Genomic DNA, 25268 nt, shown 5'->3' on the forward strand with positions numbered 1-25268 from the left:
TTTGTATAACCTCCTCTCTTTGTATAACCCCCTCTCTTTGTATACTCCCTCCTCTCTTTGTATACCCCCCTCTCTTTGTATAACCTCCTCTCTTTGTATACCCCCCTCTCTTTGTATAACCCCCTCTCTTTGTATAACCCCCTCTCTTTGTATACTCACCTCTCTTTGTATACCCTCCTCTCTTTGTATACCCTCCTCTCTTTGTATAACCCCCTCTCTTTGTATACTCCCCTCTCTTTGTATACCCTCCTCTCTTTGTATACCCCCCTCTCTTTGTATACTCCCTCCTCTCTTTGTATACCCTCCTCTCTTTGTATAACCCCCTCTCTTTGTATACCCCCCTCTCTTTGTATACCCCCCTCTCTTTGTATACCCCCCTCTCTTTGTATAACCTCCTCTCTTTGTATACCCCCCTCTCTTTGTATAACCCCCTCTCTTTGTATACCCCCCTCTCTTTGTATACCCCCCTCTCTTTGTATACCCCCCTCTCTTTGTATACCCTCCTCTCTTTGTATACCCTCCTCTCTTTGTATAACCCCCTCTCTTTGTATACCCCCCTCTCTTTGTATACTCCCCTCTCTTTGTATACCCTCCTCTCTTTGTATACCCCCCTCTCTTTGTATACTCCCTCCTCTCTTTGTATACCCTCCTCTCTTTGTATAACCCCCTCTCTTTGTATACCCCCCTCTCTTTGTATACCCCCATCTCTTTGTATACTCCCCTCTCTTTGTATACTCCCCTCTCTTTGTATACCCCCCTCTCTTTGTATTCCCCCCTCTCTTTGTATACCCCCCCCTCTTTGTATACCCCCCTCTCTTTGTATACCCCCTCTCTTTGTATACCCCCCTCTCTTTGCATACCCTCCTCTCTTTGTATACCCCCCTCTCTTTGCATACCCCCCTCTCTTTGTATTCCCCCCTCTCTTTGTATACCCCCCTCTCTTTGTATACCCCCTTCTCTTTGCATACCCCCCTCTCTTTGTATACCCTCCTCTCTTTGTACACCCCCCTCTCTTTGCATATCTCCCTCTCTGTGCATATCCCCCTCTCTTTGTATACTCCCTCCTCTCTTTGTATTCCCCCCTCTCTTTGTATTCCCCCCTCTCTTTGTATACCCCCCTCTCTTTGTATACCCCCCCTCTCTTTGTATACCCCCCTCTCTTTGTATACCCTCCTCTCTTTGCATACCCCCCTCTCTTTGCATACCCTCTCTCTTTGTATACCCCCCTCTCTTTGTATACCCCCCTCTCTTTGTATACCCCCCTCTCTTTGTATACCCCCCTCTCTTTGTATAACCCCCTCTCTTTGTATACCCCCTCTCTTTGTATACCCCCCTCTCTTTGTATACCCCCCTCTCTGTATAACCTCCTCTCTTTGTATAACCTCCTCTCTTTGTATAACCTCCTCTCTTTGTATAACCTCCTCTCTTTGTATAACCTCCTCTCTTTGTATAACCTCCTCTCTTTGTATAACCTCCTCTCTTTGTATAACCCCCTCTCTTTGTATAACCTCCTCTCTTTGTATACCCCCCTCTCTTTGTATACCCCCCTCTCTTTGTATACACTCCTCTCTTTGTATAACCTCCTCTCTTTGTATAACCTCCTCTCTTTGTATAACCTCCTCTCTTTGTATAACCTCCTCTCTTTGTATAACCTCCTCTCTTTGTATAACCTCCTCTCTTTGTATAACCTCCTCTCTTTGTATAACCTCCTCTCTTTGTATAACCTCCTCTCTTTGTATAACCTCCTCTCTTTGTATAACCTCCTCTCTTTGTATAACCTCCTCTCTTTGTATAACCTCCTCTCTTTGTATAACCTCCTCTCTTTGTATAACCTCCTCTCTTTGTATAACCTCCTCTCTTTGTATAACCTCCTCTCTTTGTATACCCCCCTCTCTTTGTATACCCCCCTCTCTTTGTATACACCCCTCTCTTTGTATACACTCCTCTCTTTGTATACCCCCCTCTCTTTGTATACCCCCCTCTCTTTGTATACCCCCCTCTCTTTGTATAACCTCCTCTCTTTGTATAACCTCCTCTCTTTGTATAACCTCCTCTCTTTGTATAACCTCCTCTCTTTGTATAACCTCCTCTCTTTGTATAACCTCCTCTCTTTGTATAACCTCCTCTCTTTGTATACCCTCCTCTCTTTGCATACCCCCCTCTCTTTGTATACCCTCCTCTCTTTGTATACCCCCCTCTCTTTGCATATCCCCCTCTCTTTGTATACTCCCTCTCTTTGCATATCCCCCTCTCTTTGTATACTCCCTCCTCTCTTTGTATTCCCCCCTCTCTTTGTATACCCCCCTCTCTTTGTATACCCCACTATCTTTGCAAACCCCCCTCTCTTTGCATACACCCTCTCTTTGCATACCCTCTCTCTTTGTATACCCCCCTCTCTTTGCATACCCCCCTCTCTTTGCATACCCCCCTCTCTTTGCATACCCTCTCTCTTTGTATACCCCCCTCTCTTTGTATACCCCCCTCTCTTTGTATACCCCCCTCTCTTTGTATACCCTCCTCTCTTTGTATCACCCCCTCTCTTTGTATACCCCCCTCTCTTTGTATACCCCCCTCTCTTTGTATACCCCCCTCTCTTTGTATACCCCCCTCTCTTTGTATACCCCCCTCTCTTTGTATACCCCCCTCTCTTTGAATACACCCCTCTCTTTGTATACACCCCTCTCTTTGTATAACCCCCTCTCTTTGTATACTCCTCTCTTTGTATACCCCCCTCTCTTTGTATACACTCCTCTCTTTGCATACCCCTCTCTTTGTATAACCTCCTCTCTTTGTATAACCTCCTCTCTTTGTATAACCTCCTCTCTTTGTATAACCTCCTCTCTTTGTATACCCCCCTCTCTTTGTATAACCTCCTCTCTTTGTATACCCCCCTCTTTGTATAACCTCCTCTCTTTGTATAACCCCCTCTCTTTGTATAACCTCCTCTCTTTGTATACACGCCTCTCTTTGTATAACCTCCTCTCTTTGTATAACCTCCTCTCTTTGTATAACCTCCTCTCTTTGTATAACCTCGTCTCTTTGTATACCCCCCTCTCTTTGTATACCCTCCTCTCTTTGTATACCCTCCTCTCTTTGTATAACCTCCTCTCTTTGTATACATGCCTCTCTTTGTATAACCTCCTCTCTTTGTATAACCTCCTCTCTTTGTATAACCTCCTCTCTTTGTATACCCCCCTCTCTTTGTATAACCTCCTCTCTTTGTATAACCTCCTCTCTTTGTATAACCCCCTCTCTTTGTATAACCTCCTCTCTTTGTGTACCCCCCTCTCTTTGTATAACCTCCTCTCTTTGTATACCCCCCTCTCTTTGTATACCCCCCTCTCTTTGTATACCCCCCTCTCTTTGTATACCCCCCTCTCTTTGTATACCCCCCTCTCTTTGTATACCCCCCTCTCTTTGTATACCCCCCTCTCTTTGTATACACTCCTCTCTTTGCATACCCCTCTCTTTGTATACACTCCTCTTTGTATAACCTCCTCTCTTTGTATAACCCCCTCTCTTTGTATAACCTCCTCTCTTTGTATAACCTCCTCTCTTTGTATAACCTCCTCTCTTTGTATAACCTCCTCTCTTTGTATAACCTCCTCTCTTTGTATAACCACCTCTCTTTGTATAACCACCTCTCTTTGTATAACCTCCTCTCTTTGTATAACCTCCTCTCTTTGTATACCCCCCTCTCTTTGTATACCCCCCTCTCTTTGTATACCCCCCTCTCTTTGTATACCCCCCTCTCTTTGTATACCCCCCTCTCTTTGTATACCCCCCTCTCTTTGTATACCCCCCTCTCTTTGTATACCCCCCTCTCTTTGTATAACCTCCTCTCTTTGTATAACCTCCTCTCTTTGTATAACCTCCTCTCTTTGTATAACCTCCTCTCTTTGTATAACCTCCTCTCTTTGTATAACCTCCTCTCTTTGTATAACCTCCTCTCTTTGTATAACCTCCTCTCTTTGTATAACCTCCTCTCTTTGTATAACCTCCTCTCTTTGTATAACCTCCTCTCTTTGTATAACCTCCTCTCTTTGTATACCCCCCTTTCTTTGTATACCCCCCTCTCTTTGTATACCCCCCTCTCTTTGTATACCCTCCTCTCTTTGTATACCCCCCTCTCTTTGTATAACCTCCTCTCTTTGTATAACCCCCTCTCTTTGTGTTCCCCCTCTCTTTGTATAAGCTCCTTTCTTTGTATACCCCCTCTCTTTGTATACCCCCCTCTCTTTGTATACCCCCCTCTCTTTGTATAACCTTCTCTCTTTGTGTAACCTCCTCTCTTTGTATAACCTCCTCTCTTTGTATAACCTCCTCTCTTTGTATACCCCCCTCTCTTTGTATACCCCCCTCTCTTTGTATACCCCCCTCTTTTTGTATAACCTCCTGTCTTTGTGTACCCTCCTCTTTTTGTATACCCCCCTCTCTTTGTATACCCCCCTCTCTTTGTATACCCCCCTCTCTTTGTATAACCCCCTCTTTTTGTATACCCCCCTCTCTTTGTATACCCCCCTCTCTTTGTATACCCCCCTCTCTTTGTATACCCCCTCTCTTTGTATACCCCCCTCTCTTTGTATACCCCCCTCTCTTTGTATACCCCCCCTCTCTTTGTATACCCCCCTCTCTTTGTATACCCCCCTCTCTTTGTATACCCCCCTCTCTTTGTATACCCCCCTATCTTTGTATACCCCCCTCTCTTTGTATACCCCCCTCTCTTTGTATACCCCCCTCTCTTTGTATACCCCCCTCTCTTTGTATACCCCCCTCTCTTTGTATACCCCCCTCTCTTTGTGTACCCCCCTCTCTTTGTGTACCCCCCTCTCTTTGTATACCCCCTCTCTTTGTATACCCCCCTCTCTTTGTATACCCCCCTGTCTTTGTATACCCCCCCTCTCTTTGTATAACCTCCTCTCTTTGTATACCCCCTCTCTTTGTATACCCCCCTCTCTTTGTATACCCCCCTCTCTTTGTATACCCCCCTCTCTTTGTATACCCCCCTCTCTTTGTATACCCCCCTCTCTTTGTATACCCCCCTCTCTTTGTATACCCCCCTCTCTTTGTATACCCTCCTCTCTTTGTATACCCCCCTCTCTTTGTATACCCCCCTCTCTTTGTATACCCTCCTCTCTTTGTATACCCCCCTCTCTTTGTATACCCCCCTCTCTTTGTATACTCCCCTCTCTTTGTATACCCCCCTCTCTTTGTATAACCTCCTCTCTTTGTATACCCCCCTCTCTTTGTATACCCCCCTCTCTTTGTATACCCCCCCTCTCTTTGTATACCCCCCTCTCTTTGTATACCCCCATCTCTTTGTATACCCCCCTCTCTTTGTATAACCTCCTCTCTTTGTATAACCTCCTCTCTTTGTATACCCCCCTCTCTTTGTATACCCTCCTCTCTTTGTATAACCTCCTCTCTTTGTATACCCCCCTCTCTTTGTATAACCTCCTCTCTTTGTATAACCTCCTCTCTTTGTATACCCCCCTCTCTTTGTATACCCTCCTCTCTTTGTATAACCTCCTCTCTTTGTATACCCCCCTCTATTTGTATAACCTCCTCTCTTTGTATAACCTCCTCTCTTTGTATAACCCCCTCTCTTTGTATAACCCCCTCTCTTTGTATACCCCCCTCTCTTTGTATAACCCCCTCTCTTTGTATAACCCCCTCTCTTTGTATAACCCCCTCTCTTTGTATAACCCCCTCTCTTTGTATACCCCCCTCTCTTTGTATACCCCCCTCTCTTTGTATAACCTCCTCTCTTTGTATACCCTCCTCTCTTTGTATAACCTCCTCTCTTTGTATAACCTCCTCTCTTTGTATAACCTCCTCTCTTTGTATAACCTCCTCTCTTTGTATAACCTCCTCTCTTTGTATAACCTCCTCTCTTTGTATAACCTCCTCTCTTTGTATAACCTCCTCTCTTTGTATAACCTCCTCTCTTTGTATAACCTCCTCTCTTTGTATAACCTCCTCTCTTTGTATAACCTCCTCTCTTTGTATAACCTCCTCTCTTTGTATAACCTCCTCTCTTTGTATAACCTCCTCTCTTTGTATAACCTCCTCTCTTTGTATAACCTCCTCTCTTTGTATAACCTCCTCTCTTTGTATAACCACCTCTCTTTGTATAACCTCCTCTCTTTGTATAACCTCCTCTCTTTGTATACCCCCCTCTCTTTGTATACCCCCCTCTCTTTGTATACCCCCCTCTCTTTGTATACCCCCCTCTCTTTGTATACCCCCCTCTCTTTGTATACCCCCCTCTCTTTGTATACCCCCCTCTCTTTGTATACCCCCCTCTCTTTGTATAACCTCCTCTCTTTGTATAACCTCCTCTCTTTGTATAACCTCCTCTCTTTGTATAACCTCCTCTCTTTGTATAACCTCCTCTCTTTGTATAACCTCCTCTCTTTGTATAACCTCCTCTCTTTGTATAACCTCCTCTCTTTGTATAACCTCCTCTCTTTGTATAACCTCCACACCCCCTGTCATTACTCTCTCCCAGCAATCGTACAGAGGCGCATCCCAGCTTTGCATGGCAGTTCAACTACATTGTTTCGGCCCTGCATTGCCTGTGGCCACAGCCTGGTTAAATTGCGACAGTACGGGACGATGAGCAGCACCGAGTCAGGTGGTCAAGCGTCCACAGGTGACGGAGGGAGGAACAATTCGCCGCCGGAATTGAACGTTCCTGAAAATCCCTCCTCAGAGACCGAGGACCCCAAGCCAAAGGTGTTTGGATCTGCAACTTTGCCTCTCGAAGGTGCATTCCGACATTTGTTTTTGGCGTATAAATAAACATCGATCAAATGAAAGGTTGGAATCGATACTATTTCTCAATGAGATCTCGCTGAAGGTCAACACAATGTTTTGTCAACATCCTTAACCCTCACAGTGAAGTGTTTTTATTGTTGTTAACACTTGACCTGAAACATCCCACCGTATTCATGATTTCATCACCCTCAAAGATGTATCTATCCTGTTTTGCATCAGGTTTTGAAACAAGAAGTCGAGGACGGGCAGATCTACCAAATAATGGGCATAAGGAAGGATTTTGAATCTTATTTCTGTTTATTTTAGATGCAACGTGAGTGTTGAGATGGAGCATCGGAACAGTTCTTCCACTGAGTTGTCAATGTTTATTTTTAAACTATGTTTCTGTCTTTTTCGTCATTGAGAATAAAATTCCCCATGTATTGTATTTGTCATGACTAAGATGGTTTTGCTTCCAGATCCGGGTTACTTTGTGGCCCAACACTGTCTCCTCTGAGAGGTTTTATTGTCCCCCGTCGCTCAGCGGAGCGAAAGGGGGACTATGGCTTTCCCGTCCGTCCGTCCGTCCGTGGGTGCGTGCGGGCAGGCGTGCGGGCGTGTGTACGTGCGTGCGTAAGCAAAGGACCGCTTTCGAATTTGGTGTGTGGGTGCAACCCACGTCAAAATCCAAGATGGCCGCCGCCATGTATGTCTGATGCCATGTATGTCTGAACCTTGCAACCTGCATATCTTGAAAAATAAGCGAAGTACCAACTTCTAATTTGGTGTGTGTGTATCTCGGCATAAGGACGAACGCGATTGAAAATTGGGTCGCCACGTCAAAATCCAAGATGGCCGCCGCCATGTATGTCTGAACCTTGTGAGCGAAATATATTGAAAAATAAGCGAATTACCAACTTCTAATCTGGTGTGTGGGTGTATCTAGGCATAAGGAAGAACGCTATCGAAAATTGGGTCGCCACGTCAAAATCCAAGATGGCCGCCGCCATGTATGTCTGAACCTTGTGAGATGAATATCTTGAAAAATAAGCGAAGTACCATCTTCTAATTTGGTGTGGGTGTATCTCGGCATAAGGACGAACGCGATTGAAAATTGGGTCGCCACGTCAAAATCCAAGATGGCCGCCACCATATATATGTCTGAACCTTGTGAGCGAAATATATTGAAAAATAAGCGAATTACCAACTTCTAATCTGGTGTGTGGGTGTATCTAGGCACAAGCAAGAACGCTGTTTAAAATTGGGTCGCCACGTCAAAATCCAAGATGGCCGCCGCCATGTATGTCTGATGCCATGTATGTCTGAACCTTGTAACCTGCATATCTTGAAAAATAAGCGAAGTACCAACTTCTAATCTGGTGTGTGGGTGTATCTAGGCATAAGGAAGAACGCTATTGAAAATTGGGGCGCCACGTCAAAATCCAAGATTGCCGCCACCATATATATTCCTGAAACTTGTGAGCGAAATATCTCGAACAATAAGCGAAGTCACAACGTCTAATCTGGTGTGTGGGTGTATCTATTGGGTCGCCACGTCAAAATCCAACATGGCCACCGCGATGTATGTCCGAACCTTGTGAGATGAATATCTTGAAAAATAAGCGAAGTACCAACTTCTAAATTGGTGTGTGGGTGTATCTCGCCATAAGGAAGAAGGCTATTGAAAATTGGGTCGCCACGTCAAAATCCAAGATGGCCGCCACCATATATATGTCTGAACCTTGTGAGCGAAATATCTTGAAAAATAAGCGAAGTACTAACTTCTAATCTGGTGTGTGGGTGTATCTAGGCATAAGGAAGAACGCTATTGAAAATTGGTTCGCCATGTCAAAATCCAAGATGCCCGCCTCCATGTATGTCCGAACATTGTGAGATGAATATCTTGAAAAATAAGCGAAGTACCAACTTCTAATCTGGTGTGTGGGTGTATCTAGGCATAAGAAAGAACGCTATTGAAAATTGGGTCGCCACGTCAAAATCCAAGATGGCCGCCTCCATGTATGTCTGACCCTTGTGAGCGAAATATCATATCATAGCATGTTTTCTGCGTGTTCCACTTTGTCAACTCACATCACTTCCCCGACGGGGGACCTAGGCGTAACGCTTGTTAATCCTCCCCTTTAGCATAGCGGAAGGCTTATTGGTGTCGGGTTTTTCTACAATTGGCGCTCCCCATATTTCATTCAATGGCACAACAGAGTTGCTTGGATCATGAGAAGTACTAAACCACCACTTAGAAAATTATTATTTTTATTTATTTATTATTATCATCGCCATGTTCCTGCACTCCCAACACTCCAAATTTCCAAACTGTATCAATTTCTGAGCTGTATCTCGGACCCGGCTGGGACTTTCAGAATAAAATTTTGCATCATTAATGTGAATATAAAGCATGTGGGGATGGCCTAATATTTTTGACCTTGACCTTATTTTTAAGGTCATGACCTGATTATTGCCGTTTTGAACTTTTTCACCACGACTTGACTAAGGTTTGTCCGAACAGAACAAACTCGCCTTCTTTAGACAGCCGTATGACAGCGAGGAAGCAATATCTCTCCACTCCCAAGACCGAACTCTCAAACCTGTCTCCCTCTTCCAAATCCTGGTGGCGTCTGGTCAAATCCGTTTCTGGTGTTTGTTCCCCCTCCATCCCCTCCCTTACCTCAAATGGCTACACAGTTTACACCGCACATGAAAAGCTGAATGCCTCAACTCTGTGTTTGCCTCAAAATCTTGTGTCCCAAACCCATCCCTCTCTGTACCCACCGTACCCAGTCGTACCCAGTCGTACCCAGCTGCTCCTGGACTTTGTGTCCTTCTCTCCTGACAAGGTGGAGAAGTTTCTGTCAATCCTCGACTCTACCACTACCACTATCTCTACTCTAAACCTACCACTCTTTTCATCAGCATTCAACTATCCAGCCCGTGAGCAGCACCCTTACTTGATTTATCAGGCTTACACTATCAGTGACAAGTATAACCTGCATTGCGAACTAGGCCACGTCATTACTGCCCTTAAATTCAACGGTCATCATGCCCACAAGATCATCACTAAACCACCAATAGCTCGTGATCCAACACCGGAAACCAGAGCATGTTGTTCTCCCCTTCATTGGACGTACCACATTCAGCGTAACCTCAAGACCGCCAACATAGCAGTGCAACATCGCTCGACACACAAGCTCGAATCTATTCCTCACACACATAAGGATAGAAGACGTCCGAACCACCATCCATGTGTTCACCGCATCCCTTGTGAATGCGGTAATGTTTACATTGGTGAAACTGGCAGGACTTTCACCACTAGACTGAAAGAACATGAAGCACATAACAGACGAGGTGAACGGGAAAAATCAGCAATAGTCAATCATGCACAGACTATTAATCATCACATACTATGGACAGACAGCAAACATCTTACATCCATCAACCACTGACGCACAAGGAGATACATTTACATCACATGGCCCACAATAAAACAGTTACCCATTCGCGATATCTGGCTCATTCTCATTAACAAGCAGACACCTATCAACATAGGTATCAACACACCGAAGACGATGGATTATGATTTACAAAACCGCACTGGCCAATCAGCAACACTCCATGAACAGCCAATCAGCAACATACAATAAACAGCCAATCAGCAACACACGATAAACAGCTATTGAAGCCTACTTTTGTTTTTCTTTGAGTTATTAACTCAACTGGACTACCATCCAGTTGAGTTCATCACATACTGAACCCTCCGGCGTCCGTCGTCTGTCGTCGTCGTCGTCATCTGTCGTCTGTCGTCCATTAACTTTTCGACGTTAACACTCCAGCGTCCACAAATATCAACCGATTCTGATCAAACTTGACATGCAGCATCCTTACCCCAAGGACCAGGTTGGTATTACATTTCAGCCTGATCCGTTGAAAAATGGCGGACTTAGGCGACCATTTTGTTTTTGGTCATGAAAACGACAACACTCTAGCGTCCACAAATATTAACAGATTTTGATCAAACTTAGAATGCTTCACCCTTACCACACAAGGTAGGTTGCTATTGCATTCCAACCCGATCCGTCACAAAATGGCCGCCATAGGCCGCCATATTGTTTTCAGCTCTGAAACGACGTTAAGACTTTAACGTCCACAAATATTTATGGATTTTGATCAAACTTGGTGTGTGAGACTCTTACCACAAAAGGTAGGTTGCTATCGCATGTCAACCCGATCTGTCACAAAATGGCCGCGATACAAGGACCTTAAAATTATTACACAAGGTTGTTGGCTTTTCATTTAAGTCAAATCTAGTACAGACAACTGACCTACTTTAAAGTTGTTCAGTCGGTTCAGTTGAGTTCTGCTTCTCTGGAAGCTCTAGTTTTTAAAGTATAAAACCGCCTTTAGAGGCCATTTTTCCCCCACACAGTGGGGGTGTTGGCCCTTTTTAGGCACATTAGTCCCCTTTTTGAAGCAATATTTTACGGCCGGATGCCCTTTCTGCCACCAACCCTGTTAGTCGCCTCTTGCGACACACAGAGAATTACCAGCAAGCTGGTACTCAATTTGCCGACCTCGTAAGGATGACAGGCTGAGTCAACCCGCCTGGCGTTAATTCAGCAATCGACCGGGATTCAAACCCAGGATCCTAGGATCCCAAGCCGGCACCCTAACTGCTACGCTTATTTTTAAAGTATAAAACCGCCTTTCGAGGCCATTTTTCTCCCCCAGAGCAGGGGTTGGCCTTTTTCGGGCACCGTGGTCCCCTTTTTGAAGCAATGTTTTATGGCCGGATGCCCTTCCTGCCGCCAACCCTGTTAGTCGCCTCTTGCGACACAGGGAATTACCAGTGAACTGGTACTCAATTTGCCGACCTCGGAAGGATGACCCTGGCGTTAATTCAGTGATCGACCGGGATTCGACCCCCAGGATCCTAAGATCCCAAGCTGGCACCCTAACCGCTAAGATTTGAACCCAGGATCCTAGGATCCCAAGCTGGCACCCTAACAGCTAAGCTTATTTTTAAAGTATAAATAATACAAATAGCTCTATTAAGATCCAAGACATGGTGCAAACGGCAAACCTTTTACTTTAAATGTTGTGTGTTGTGGAACAGTTTCCTGATAAACTATGCATTTTAAGCATGTTGTTCCACTGATGAAGCCACAATGGAGAAATCTTTACTTATTGATGCTTAAAGTTGTGAGGTTGCACATTTTCCCTTCGGGATTGTTGTGTTTGTGCATTTATAGACAGACCTCTTTGTAAATACTTGTACATACCTTATCCAATTTATACATGTATGTGACTCGGTGATGATGGGAAGTTCCATCTTTTGCTTCATGAACATTTTATGATGAGCTAACTCATTCATTTTTGCTATACCATGTAGAGTGAATTGAAATATATCAAGATTAATTAATGATGTTGTTATAATGTGGATGATGCATTCCATCACACTCATGTTGTGATTTATTTCTCACAGTTGGCCTGGCATCTCCACCAATCAAAAGTGCAATACAAATCAAAGGTATGTTCCATAATCCATTGCTTGAGATCACACCTCAACTCTTTCTATTGACTGAACACATTATTGAGACTATCAGGATTGTCAAAAGGTTTAATTGATAACACGTTGGTTTATTTCCTCCGCATGTAGATGGAGGTTGTTTTCACCCCTGTCTGTCTTGTCTGCCTGTTTGTTGGTTTGTTTGTTTGTCTGTGAGAAGGATATCTGAAGTTTTGGATGGATTCGGACAAAACTTGGTGGACAACTTGGGTCGGCATGGTACATTGTCTATGTGAACAACTATGTCAACAAGGACGAATTGATTCGATTTTGGTGAAAATCCAGATCTGGATCTGTATCTGACAATTATTTATTAGTGGTTCTTCACCATTGAGAGATACTGCCAAAAAAGATATATAGCAGGATATCTCAAAAAGGTGTCGATAGAATATGATAAAACTAGGTGGATGAGTTGGGTAGGTGACAAGAACAAGCCAATTCGATTTGGTTAAGGTCCAGATCTGGCCTATCAGTGATACAAAAAGTAAACTGTTCAGCCTGGTGGAGGTATGCACTCTGCTCTCTGCTCTATGCTCTCTACCGAGTGCCATTCTAGTTAATTATTTGTTGTCGGAGCTTTCACATCCCTTGTTTTGCATATGCAAAACAAAATTCACGTCCATTGGTTTGTGTTGCTTTACTGTACATTTCCATTGGTGGTAATTTATTTAGAATTCCCATTAACTTACAATGTGAATAAACATTTAAATTAAAGTAAAAAAAAAAGATTTATTTATTTACTTTTTAGCTGCAAAAAAGGGTGCAGACAGAGATTGATATTAAACTGTCATGGAGGATGGTGATGGATAGATGTTCCCACAAGGCCGAGCCTTGATAGAGGCTAGGTACCACGCCTACTTCCTGTTTATTGATTCAGATTCACCGAATCACTTTCTAAAGTTTAAGCACATGCTATATTATCCTTCACTTTAATCGCATGGAATCGCACTTTCCCCTTTGGACATGCTATAGAGATAACTCTGATCTATCATTGCGTTTGGTGAGGTGATTTAAATTCTCCTTTAATTTTAGTAATTCTTCCATTTGAACTAGCAGACTACACAACCATGGGCGTATCTACGGAAAATAGCGCCTATGGCAAGCACTGAAATTGCGCCCCTGTCCAAACATCTGACTCCCATCTTTTAGATAACTTTACCATAAAATCAGCTCAAAAATACAAGTCAAGCTCGTTAATCTTTTAATTAACAAATTATGGCACTACATGAAAATTACAACTGCACCTTCCTTGCTTTCACTGATGCAAATTGGTCTACGATGTGCTCAAAGTCAGTTTTTTCACAGTTTCTTCTCTTTCTACACTCAGCAGAGCAAGATCATAGAGTCTGCCTTGACCCATGGAGGCTCTCAAATACGAAAGTATTAGTTTAACTTGCTGAATGATCTCTCACAGCTGGCGATGGAAACTGCGATGGTTAGCATTATCTGAATAGCAATGCAAAGATTGGGGAAGACGCTCTCATCTCCATACTGAACAATTAATTTGAGAAGCTCTTCGGGTCTTGATATTTTCATGTTGGCCCGACTTGATAGCAACATTCTGCAATCCAAAATTTCTTCATATAGCTGCTGTCAATCAACATCAGAGCTGTACAATTCGCCCAAATTTTCGCACTTCTTCTTTAGGTCGTTACTGTCGGCGCCGTAACACAGTCCCTCGACATCGAGAAGGAACCCAAACTTGGCGTCAGTGTCATGCAAACGAGCGAACCTTTCATCCATTTCTCTGTGAAGGCGGTCGAGTGTTCCCTTCATGACTCCATTTCCTCCTTGGCTGTTAACCCAGCGTCCCTCGAGTTCTCATCAGCCATTCGTTTCTTTCGTCTCTGACGTCTTTCTCTTCTCCAATGGCTTGATCTCTGATCATCAATTTGGTTTCAGACCAGGTCACTCTACTCTGGACATGCTGCTTCTGCTGTCTCAACAATGGATGGAGGTCCTCAATGCCAAACAGGAAATCAGAGCTGTCTCCCTTGACATATCACGGGCCTTTGATACGGTCTGGCACCCAGCTCTGCTCACCAAACTCTCCTCCTATGGTATCCATGGAAATCTCCATGCATGGCTTGCGGACTTCCTCTCTGGTCGTAGTCAACGTGTGGCCCTGAATGGATTTCTCTCATCTCCCCTTCCTGTTCAGGCTGGAGTTCCCCAAGGAAGTGTGCTGGGCCCTGTACTTTTTCTGGTCTTTATCAATGATCTCTCCGACTCTCTGGAAAATCCTCTCTATCTCTTTGCTGATGACTCCACTCTCTGCCGCTCCATTCCTCTTCCCTCAGATCGGCAGTCTGCAGCCTCCTCACTCTCTGAAGACCTGGACAAAATCACAGACTGGTCAAACAAGTGGAACATGTCTTTCAATCCTGACAAATCTCACTCTCTTACTATGTCTCTCCGAAAAGATCGACTGGACAACCCTCCCATCTACTTTCTCAACAATCCTCTCCAAGAAGTTCTGTCGCTCAAGCTTTTGGGTCTCACTATCTGCCATAATCTTTCTTGGGAAAACCACATTTCCAAGCTGGCCTCCAAAGCCAGTCGCCGACTGGGCATCCTCCGTCGTGCGAAGTCCTTCCTCGGCACACCTGAGCTCCTCACCACATACAAGGCTTTCATCCGCAGCTCAATGGAATACTGTTCTCCCCTATGGGCTGGTGCTCCTGCCTCACACCTGGCTCGGCTTCACGCTGTTGAATCCAAAGCTTTCAAAATCATTGGAATCTCCCGCGATGAAGCTATCTCTGAGGGCCTTTCACTCACTCACCGCAGGCAGGTAGGTGGTCTTTCTGTCTTCTACCGACTCCTCTCCGGCCTTGCTCCCCCAGCTCTCTCTGTGCTCTGTCCCCCAAATATTCCTGCAGGTCGCACAAGATCTGCCAGCAACCCTCTGATGGTTAAACTGCCGAAATCTCGGCTCTCTGCTCACCTTCACTCTTTCATTGCTCTTTTCTCCCGCCTGTGGAACAAACTCCCACACTCCCTTCAATCCCTCTCCTCCCTCCAGGTCTTTAAAACAGCTGTTCACCACCATCTCTTATCTTCCCCCATCCATAACCTTGATCTTTTCTACCCCCACTAATTCACCCCAGATCCACCTTGTTTGAAATTCCAACTTCTTTCCTGGAAATCCTGGCAGTGTCCATATGTTTATACCTCTCCCACCCCCCCCCCCCCCCTTCACATGCCTCCCCCCCAAAGCCTTCTCCCTCCCACAGATCTCTCGATGTCTCCATGTCTCTCGGTCCCTGCTCTCAAATGTTGTGTTTGTGTCCTTCCCCCTCTCTCCTCATCTTGTCTACCGCTCCCGATGTTATTTGTTTTATGTGTCTGTTTGTCTTTCTGTGTGATTAATGTTCGCTCTTTCACGAGCCTCGATCTTGTATACAAAACTTCAATATTCCATTCTTGACAGAGACCGAGTCCTTCTTCGAGTGACTCAATGACCAACACTTCTCTTTCATCATCAAAATGATCTCGGAGGGCTTTCAAATCCAGGGCAGCATCGTGGAAGTTCATGCTAGGATCCTGCAGCCTCTTTTGAATACGGTCAATGTGAATGAGTACTTTGTTCCAAAATCCTAGCAAAGTCAGAAAATCGTAACTCAACATGCGGTTATACAGCTGCCTTGCATCACTTCTCGTTTCGCTGGTCTCGTTTTCATTGTCTATCATGTCCTGGAGAACTTGAAGTATCTCCTCAAGGTACTTGTTGACAGGCTTCACTGCTTCTGTCCTTGCACTCCACCTGGTTTCGGACTCCGACTTAACAACCACAGGCACGGCGTTTTTGAGTTTTTCCCAGTGCTGTGTTGAACGAGAGAACATGTGGAGACCTTCGATGGTTAAAAAAACGTGACCATCATTGTATCCTGCTTGGCTGCATGTACACCCACCAAGTTGAGTGAGTGGTTGTCATAATTCACAAACACTGCCAGGTTGTTTTTCTCACTTATTCTTTGATGAACACCACTTCTGTGTCCAGCCATCACAGCAGCGTTGTCATAGCACTGTGACCGACAATCTTGTAGCTCCATTTCGTCCTTCTCTAGCTGTTTCAAGATGTCTTCAACCAAGCTCTCAGCATCCTTCTGGCTTATCTGGATAAAACCAAGGAAGGACTCTCTAACACGGACTGTTTTCCTCTCAAAATCAACTTCCACGTACCTCACTACTTCTGACATCTGCTCACGGTGTGCCTGATCAGGAGTCGAGTCGAACATGAGACCATAGTACTTGGCTTTACGAATGCTTCTCAGTAAACTCTGGCGAACAGTGGATGCCATCATGTGGATGAATTCGTTCTGTACACCCTGTGAAAGATAAGACGTGGATCCAGGATGACTTTCCACACGAGTGAGGTGTTCTTTCATGACAGGGTCAAAGATGGCCAGTAGTTTCAGTAAGCCAAGGAAATTTCCCACATTGGAGTCATCGTCCAGCTGAAGTAACTCCCTGTGTCCTCGCAAAGCCAGGTTCTGAGTCGCAAGGAATTTTATGCAGTGAAGGATTCTCGTCAAGATATCACGCCACTTCTGCTTTTCCTTCTCAATCTGTGACTGAAGTTCCGCGTCAATAACTCCTCTTTTTTCAGCTAAATTTCTTTCCATTTCTTTCCACTGTGTGAAGCACTCCCAATGATTCTTAACATTTTCATGAACACTAATCCTTTCAGGTGCTTTCCACTGGTTGAATCCACTTTCCTGCTCCAATGAGGATTGATGATCTGACCGGGAACAGGAATAGAGAAGACAACAGATACAAAATGCAGACTTTTTAGAAGGGGAATAGACCAGCCATGAGCAAGTCACTTCCTCACCACCACCATTTCCCAATTTCCTCTTGAACCAAGTTTTGTTCATTGAGCGGTTATTTGTTGGTAGGGAAGGCCCCTCACTGTTCTGGAAATACTTCGAACCCAGCTTTATTATTTCTGTTCTCAACGTGTCAGGCAGAATTGCTTTTCCAGTATCCTTGTCGAACTTCAGAAGTCCAATGTCATGCTGTTCAATCACTTCTGGTATGACAGTTCGAGGCTCTTCGACACCATCCAGTTCACTAGGTTCAGTGTCGTCAGGTCCAATCTCGTCAGGTAAAATCTCGTCGATAAACTCAACATCACCACCACCATCATCGTCTTCCCCTCCTGTCATGTCCACGTTCTCTCTGGCAGCCTCACTTTTAATCTCGTCATACTCGGATTTATCTGACTTGACTTCCTCCTCGGCTTGTGACGCATTTGTACTTGATCCACCTTCGGATTCTAACGAACTTGTAGCAGGTGCAGGCGACTCCATGGAACGTGTCGAACAACTTGTTCCGGGCTTTTCAAAGAAGGGCATGAAGAACTTGCTCGACTTCTTGGCTTCCTCCGTCTCCAACTTTCGTCTCTTCCGTCCTTCAGCTCCACTTTCCTTCTTCTTCGTGAAGAAACGTTTCATGGTCTTCTTACACAATTCTCTGAAATAACGAAATGGCACTTTTAATAAGAACATTAAATTTCACAGATTTTGCACAAAATTCTAGACTACCTCCCTAGTTTGCGCAGGAGAATGGTCTTACTGCCAGTTGGCACTGAGCAGTGGTACTGAGAGGTATGTGGTCATGTAGCTCCCAGCATTGTATTTTTACCTAATAATTTATATAAGTGGTTTAACAATCTAGCCATCCCAGTGCTTCTCACCCATGATAATCAGACAGATCATACATCTGAAGAAAATTCTTTTTTCACTATCCGAGGATGGCTTGTCTGACTTTAATAGAAACTGCTCAGTGGCGCCCCCCTTCAAGTGGCGCCCAGGGCACGTGCCATACCCTGCCATACCTTAGGTACGCCACCGTACACAACATGTATGAAATCTATACTGAGCCTCACAATAATCTGAGCTAGAAAAGACGAGCTAAAATAACCTTGAAATTTTCTTGTTTGTGATGCTCTGTGTAGTTGATGTTAAATAATCACATTTTGTCATGTGTTGTCTCCTTTGTTATCTCCTCTTCCTTTCCAGGCTGGAGTTCCCCAAGGCAGTGTTCTGGGTCCTGTGCTTTTTCTGGTCTTCATCAATGATCTCTCCGACACTCTTGGAAAATCCTCTCTATCTCTTTGCTGATGACTCCACCCTCTGCCGCTCCATTCCTCATCCCTCAGATCAGCAGTCTGCAGCCTCCTCACTCTCTGCAGACTTGGACAAACTCACAGATGGGGCAAACAAGTGGAACATGTCTTTCAATCCTGACAAATCTCACACTCTTACTATGTCTCTCCGAAAAGACCGACTGGACAACCCTCCCATATACTTTCTCAACAATTCTCTCGAAGAAGTTCTGTCACTCAAGCTTTTGGGTCTCACTATCTGCCATGATCTTTCCTGGGAAAACCACATTTCCAAGCTGGCCTCCAAAGCCAGTCGCCGACTGGGCATCCTCCGTTGTGCGAAGTCCTTCCTTGGCACACCTGAGCTCCTCGCCACATGCAAGGCTTTCATCCGCAGCTCAATGGAATACTGCTCTCCCCTCTGGGCTGGTGCTCCTGCCTCACACCCAGCTCAGCTTCACGCTGTTGAAACCAAAGCTGTCAGAATCGTTGGAATCTCCCGCAATGAAGCTAACTCTAAGGGCCTTTCTCTCTCTCACCGCAGGCAGGTTGGTGGTCTTTCTGTCTTCGACCGACTCCTGTTCGGCATAGCTCCCCCTGCTCTGTCTGTGCTCTTTCCCCCAAATATTCCTGCAGGTCGCACAAGATCTGCCAGCAACCCTCTTATGGTGAAACTACTAAAATCAAGACTCTCTGTTCACCTTTACTCTTTCATTCCTCTTTTCTCCCACCTCTGGAACAATCTCCCACACTCTCTTCAATCCCTCTCCTCCCTCAGGTCTTTAAAACAGCTGTTCACCTCCATCTCTTATCTTCCCCCATTCAAAACCTTGATATTTTCTACCCCCATTAACCCACCCCAAATCCACCTCTTTCAAATTCTGTTTTCTTTCCTGAAAGTCTCTGTTGTGTCCATCTTGTTTATTCCGTGTACCCCGACCCAGTCCTCTCCCTTCCACAGATCTCCTGATTTCCCTGTTCCCTTCTGTTGTTGTGCTTCCCTCTCTCTCCCCCTCTTGTCTCCCGCTCCCTTTGTTTTATGTTCTGTGTGTTAGCTCTTACACGAGCGTCAATTTAGTATACAAAAAAATGTGTGGTCTATTAAATTGAGCATCAACCAACTTTAAAACATTAATTTAACATTGCATCACATGTAGACAGGAACATCCATTTTCAACTAAATATCCAACATTAATCTCATATGTTTTCTTGGAACCCGTTGAATCCATGGCACTGGCTATCTTACTGGTATTGATATTCGGTGAGATTGAACAAAAGGTACTCTCTTGTCCCATCATAATGTCCTGTCAGCCCAAACTTTTAACACCTCGAGGTGACGAATGGCTGTAACGGTTTTAAATTTTGAGGCGCGTAGCCGAAACTGGTGGTTGGCCCGTCGCACATGAGTAAGGGGACCAAAGTCCTTACCTGCACGAAGCTCACGGGGTTTTATCTGAAACCCACAGAACAAATAAACAACAAAATAAATGAAATGCACAATAATGAATTTAATGGAAGTAGATGTAATGAATAAAAAATGAACGGTGAGGTAAGTCTAATATTTCCTACTTGAGGATGCTCCACTCAGACACAGAGACGAACAAGGGGAAAGATAAAACAAAGTAAATTGTTTTAAGCCGACCAGCACTCAGCTTGGCATCCAGACTAAGGCTGGGAGCTTGATGGTCGCAGCAGTCCGTGCAGCCACCCGCGTGGGAAACGCTCCAACAAATGGCGTGAGCAAGCATCCAACCGACCCCTCCTCACCTCCACCGCCAAGCGAGTTGCAGCTTTCGCCTCCCACGAAAAGCACCACAGTCAACACTCCCCCCTCCCTCCCCCCCCTCCACCAATGTTGCAAAAGCTCCGGAAGGTCTCTTCACAAGCGCACGCGAGAGACAAGCAGCCGAGCCACCCGAGAGATGAAACCAAAAAAGCGACCGCCCGCTACGAAAGCCAGAGCGAGAGTGAGCGGTTCTTCCTCCTCCTAGCTCTCGAACCTTCGTCACCCTGACGTCACGCCAACCAATGGCCAAGTGCCATTGGATTACCCCATCTCCATGACCAATGACGAACTTTGGGGTGTGGCCTGCTGGCTTTGCTTGGCGTGAGCGTCATTAAGGCGTAGCTTACTCGCCTATCGAGAATGTTCGGGCTTGCAGGGGACGATTGTTGTTGTTGTTGTTGTTGTTGGTGTAACGAGGGTTTTTTTTGGCTGGCCTTGTTATAAAAACGTAGGGAAAAACCACAGGGGGCAATCACATACCAGGGAATCTGATCTTAACCCCTATCTAGATCCACCCCCTGTGTGAAGACACATAAACAATCTTAAGCTCACAGTTTTCCTCTACTTAAATACATGGAGATTGGCTTCCTTCTCTTACGCAGTCCATGCCACCATACACACTTCTATATCCACTGTGTTATTTCATCACCTACCCCCACAAACGTAACAATACATTGGTTTTTGGTTTTTCTATTTCCTGTAAAGTATTTCCTCTGAGTTATTCAGAACGAGAGAGAGAGAGAGTGAGTGAGTGAATTGCCTGAAACTCCAATTACTTTATTCCATGCTTTATTCCATCTCGCAACTTCAATGTCAGGCATGAGATTAGGGCCATCTCTCTGGACATCTTGAGAGATATCGAGATATCCCCCCCTCTCCCTCCCCTCCCCAACCCCCTCCTCCCCGACACCCATCTTTAAGTAAATTTTATTTTATGGACTTTAGAATGGTGAAGCACGGTCTGATCCCTTCAATGTGTTGATCTAATATACTGTATTGTGATGTCATGCATTGTCTGATCCGAAGTGAAAACGAGCCTGTGCTCCAGTGGCGACATGTGATGAGGTGAGTGTAGTGAGTCGATCCACACTAGTTTAAAAAAACTCACTTTCTCTTTTCGCTTCATTCTTGTGCTTGGTGTGTCTGGTAGTGAAACCAGCACTGAAGAAACGGGAATACGGCTCCAAGTACACAAAGAATAACTTCATCACTGCTGTGCGAGCTTTCAATGACTTCTGCCTGAAACCAAGGTGTTCTACCGGCCCCTCAACTTCCCTTCCCCTCGTCACCCCTCCCCCTTTGCCCCCAACCCCCACTCTTACATGAGTGACTTCATCACTTTCCTTCTCAACATTCATTTTTTCCTTTGCCTAAAAACTGAAGGAAATGTATTGTTGAGGAAATTACTCCTTTCTGTTATTTTTTTTATTAGTCATTAAATATAGTATTATTTTATGATTAAACATAAACGAAGAATTATTTGATTATTATACATAAAGTGTCATTTATATAAGCAAATACAGATGAGAATGACTCTTTGGGACACTTGTCCCTCTCTTGTCCTATCATACAAAGACCGGCTGACCAAGCTGGCAGTTATGGTCGCGTTGAAGCGACCTTCCGGATTCGTAATGGCCAACTGGGTCAGCCATCCCAGATTGAATTACAAATCTTGTTCACTCAGATACCATGCCTGTATGACTGTTGAATCAGTCGGTCGTTAAGCTAATTGTACCACATGCCTCATCTCAAATTATGGCCGCATGCAGCTGGTGACATGTGGCAAGGTCTGGACAGATGGCATTAATTGCAGCAGCCAAATAACCTCAACGGCTTCCCTTAATTTCCAAAAAATGATCACGACGACTTTAATTCACCCCAAGATCAGGTATATTATCTGTGACGTGTCACAGGTCTAGAAGAGCTTCACGTGCGAGTTGTTGTTTTTTGTTAGAGGTCGATTTTTGAAATGTTCACCCATTGGTTAGACACCTGCAGGACCCCACCCACATTTGTCCCTTGACTCCACTCACAATGAAACCCAAACTAAATAATATGGCCACCATCTTGGTTTTATGGTGGGCCTAAGACATCAGATTATACATTACCTGGGTTTGTTGTGTCAGATTTCCATTGGCTTTGTTTGGGTCAAGTGTTACTCACAATTGGGAACCCCAAAAAATCCAATAATATGTCATAAAAATATTAGTAAGGTTTTATCAAGCCTGTCGGCACGCACGGTACGTGGCTCCCTATAAACAATAGCGTTATGTAATTTTTGAACAGCCCCATATTGGGGTTAAAAATCCGTGACTGTGACGAATCAGCTCTTTCTGATATAACCTTGGCAGAGGCTGACATGAATGCGAGCCGAGAGGTTTCCAGATAATCTTTTAATAGCGCATTAAATGTGTTTCCCAATCGTGCTGTTCATCCTTTAAGAGTGCTTTAAATACACATTTTCCAATCGGCCAATTACCAGATTTTGTCGGAGGTTGTGACCAGAGTGCGGTCATTCTTGTTTAATAACAAAAATGATTGTGATGGGGAGGAATTGCACAAGAATCAACAACAATAACCACAATAAAACCCTCACCCACTACCGAATATATGCCACAAACTCAACGACGAACAGGAATCCTTGCTTATTTATGCCTTATTCGGCCCAATCACACCACAGTAGAGTGGACAGAGGGAAGTCACAAGACAGAAGAATACTGGTAAATCCCACAGGATACCGCAGGATGTTGTCATAGTCACGACTTGCTTGGGCACGGGCAAACTAATGTCACGTTTCATCACTACGAGCCCTGTGAGGAGAGGGGGTGGCTCTGGCTCAATGGGCGTGGCAGAAAAGTGCAGCTTCACCTGGGCTGATTCTGGATGACTCCTTCTACCGATCAGCGCATCTGCCTTTCTCGCCCCTGCCTCCTACATCACACACGACATGCTGCTCGCCTCCCATACCACTCACCATTGGCTGTTGGCCCGTTCTGGGGGTGGGGCAATCTTTTCGCGACCCCATCACCCCGATATTTTGGTGATGCAGCTCGTGGCTAATGGTGCCGGTGCCGTTCCTCCTGCCTAAACTGACAAGGCCCGTCAAGTACTTCAAAGAGACATAAATACAGATTTACAAATGGCAGAACATTAAAGCAGAACATTGCAAAAGGTAGTTGGTTTAAAGGGTGGTGATTCTTTTCTTCTTTTTTTTGACACAAACACAAGGGTAGGTGGACATCCTCCATCTATTTATATATACTGGAATATAAGACCCGTCACTTGGCTGACGGAAATACCAATCTTTGCTGCGATGGCTAATCTATGGGGGGAAAAAAGAAAAAAATGGATTATTGGGAGATTGTGCTCTCTGTGCAGGGATAACCAACGTGCAGGGATAACTAAAGTATACGTGTTGGCATTTGCAGTTTTGATACACGTGTCCATGCACCCATAAAAAAAAAATATATATATATATATATATATACAGGAGCTAACGAAACTATACCAAGATATTTACTAAGGAGCTAACGAAACTATACTAAGATATTTACAAAAGAGCTAACTAAAGTATACCAAGATATTTACAAAAGAGCTAACTAAAGTATACCAAGATATTTACGAAGGAGCTAACTAAAGTATACTAAGATATTTACAAAAGAGCTAACTAAAGTTTACTAAGATATTTACTAAGGCGTGAACTAAATTATACTAAGATATTTACAAAGGAGCTAACGAAACTACACTAAGATATTTACTAAGGAGCGAACTAAAGTATACCAAGATATTTACAAAGGAGCTAATGAAACTATACTCAGATATTTACTAAGGAGCTAACGAACTACACTAAGATATTTACTGAGGTGCTAACGAAACTATACTAAGATATTTACAAAGGAGCTAACGAAACTATACTAAGATATTTACTAAGGAGCTAACGAAACTATACTAAGATATTTAGTAAGGAGCTAATGAAACTATACTAAGATATTTACGAAGGAGCTAACGAAACTATACTAAGATATTTAGTAAGCAGCTAATGAAACTATGCTAAGATATTTACTAAGGAGCTAACGAAACTATACTAAGATATTTACTAAGGAGCTAACGAAACTATACTAAGATATTTAGTAAGGAGCTAATGAAACTATACTAAGATATTTACGAAGGAGCTAACGAAACTATGCTAAGATATTTACGAAGGAGCTAACGAAACTATACTAAGATATTTACGAAGGAGCGAACGAAACTATACGAAGATATTTACTAAGGAGCTAACGAAACTATACTAAGATATTTACGAAGGAGCTAACTAAAGTATACCAAGATATTTACAAAAGTGCTAACTAAAGTATACCAAGATATTTACGAAGGAGCTAACTAAAGTATACCAAGATATTTACAAAAGAGCTAACTAAAGTATACCAAGATATTTACGAAGCAGTGAACTAAATTATACTAAGATATTTACAAAGGAGCTAACGAAACTATACTAAGATATTTACGAAGGAGCTAACAAAACTATGCTAAGACATTTACTCAGGAGCTAACTGAACTATACTAAGATATTTACGAAGGAGCTAACGAAAATATACTAAGATATTTACAAAGGAGCTAATGAAACTATACTACGATATTTATGAAGGAGCAAACGAAACTATACTAAGATATTTACTGAGGAGCTAGCGAAACTATAATAAGATATTTACTGAGGAGCTAACGAAACTATACTAAGATATTTACTGAGGAGCTAACGAAACTACACAAAGATATTTACTGATGAGCTAATGAAACTATACTAAGATATTTATGAAGGAGCTAACGAAACTATACTAAGATATTTACTGAGGAGCTAACGAAACTATACTAAGATATTTACTGAGGAGCTAACGAAACTATACTAAGATATTTACTGAGGAGCTAACGAAACTATACTAAGATATTTACTGAGGAGCTAACGAAACTATACTAACATATTTACTGAGGAGCTAACGAAACTATACTAAGATATTTACTGAGGAGCTAACGAAACT

The 25268-nt window shown here is 43.9% G+C and overlaps 2 protein-coding genes across 5 annotated transcripts in view; both read left to right on the forward strand.

Moving 5' to 3' along the window:
* MMAA (metabolism of cobalamin associated A) overlaps positions 1-25268 on the forward strand; it is a 773535-nt gene that overhangs the window by 65749 nt on the left and 682518 nt on the right. The window lies entirely within an intron of this gene.
* The window catches only part of SLC30A9 (solute carrier family 30 member 9), a 224796-nt gene that overhangs the window by 17003 nt on the left and 182525 nt on the right, over positions 1-25268 (forward strand). For all 4 annotated transcript variants that reach the window (XM_078777013.1, XM_078777017.1, XM_078777015.1 and 1 more), the window contains exons 3-5: positions 6512-6769; positions 12254-12298; positions 21386-21485. In XM_078777013.1, the coding sequence (XP_078633139.1) occupies positions 6512-6769; positions 12254-12298; positions 21386-21485 (403 nt within the window). The remainder of the gene's footprint in view (positions 1-6511; positions 6770-12253; positions 12299-21385; positions 21486-25268) is intronic.

The sequence above is a fragment of the Myxine glutinosa genome, chromosome 4 (genome assembly GCF_964187855.1).
Source record: "Myxine glutinosa chromosome 4, kmMyxGlut1.1, whole genome shotgun sequence".
In the NCBI taxonomy this organism is placed as follows: domain Eukaryota; kingdom Metazoa; phylum Chordata; class Myxini; order Myxiniformes; family Myxinidae; genus Myxine; species Myxine glutinosa.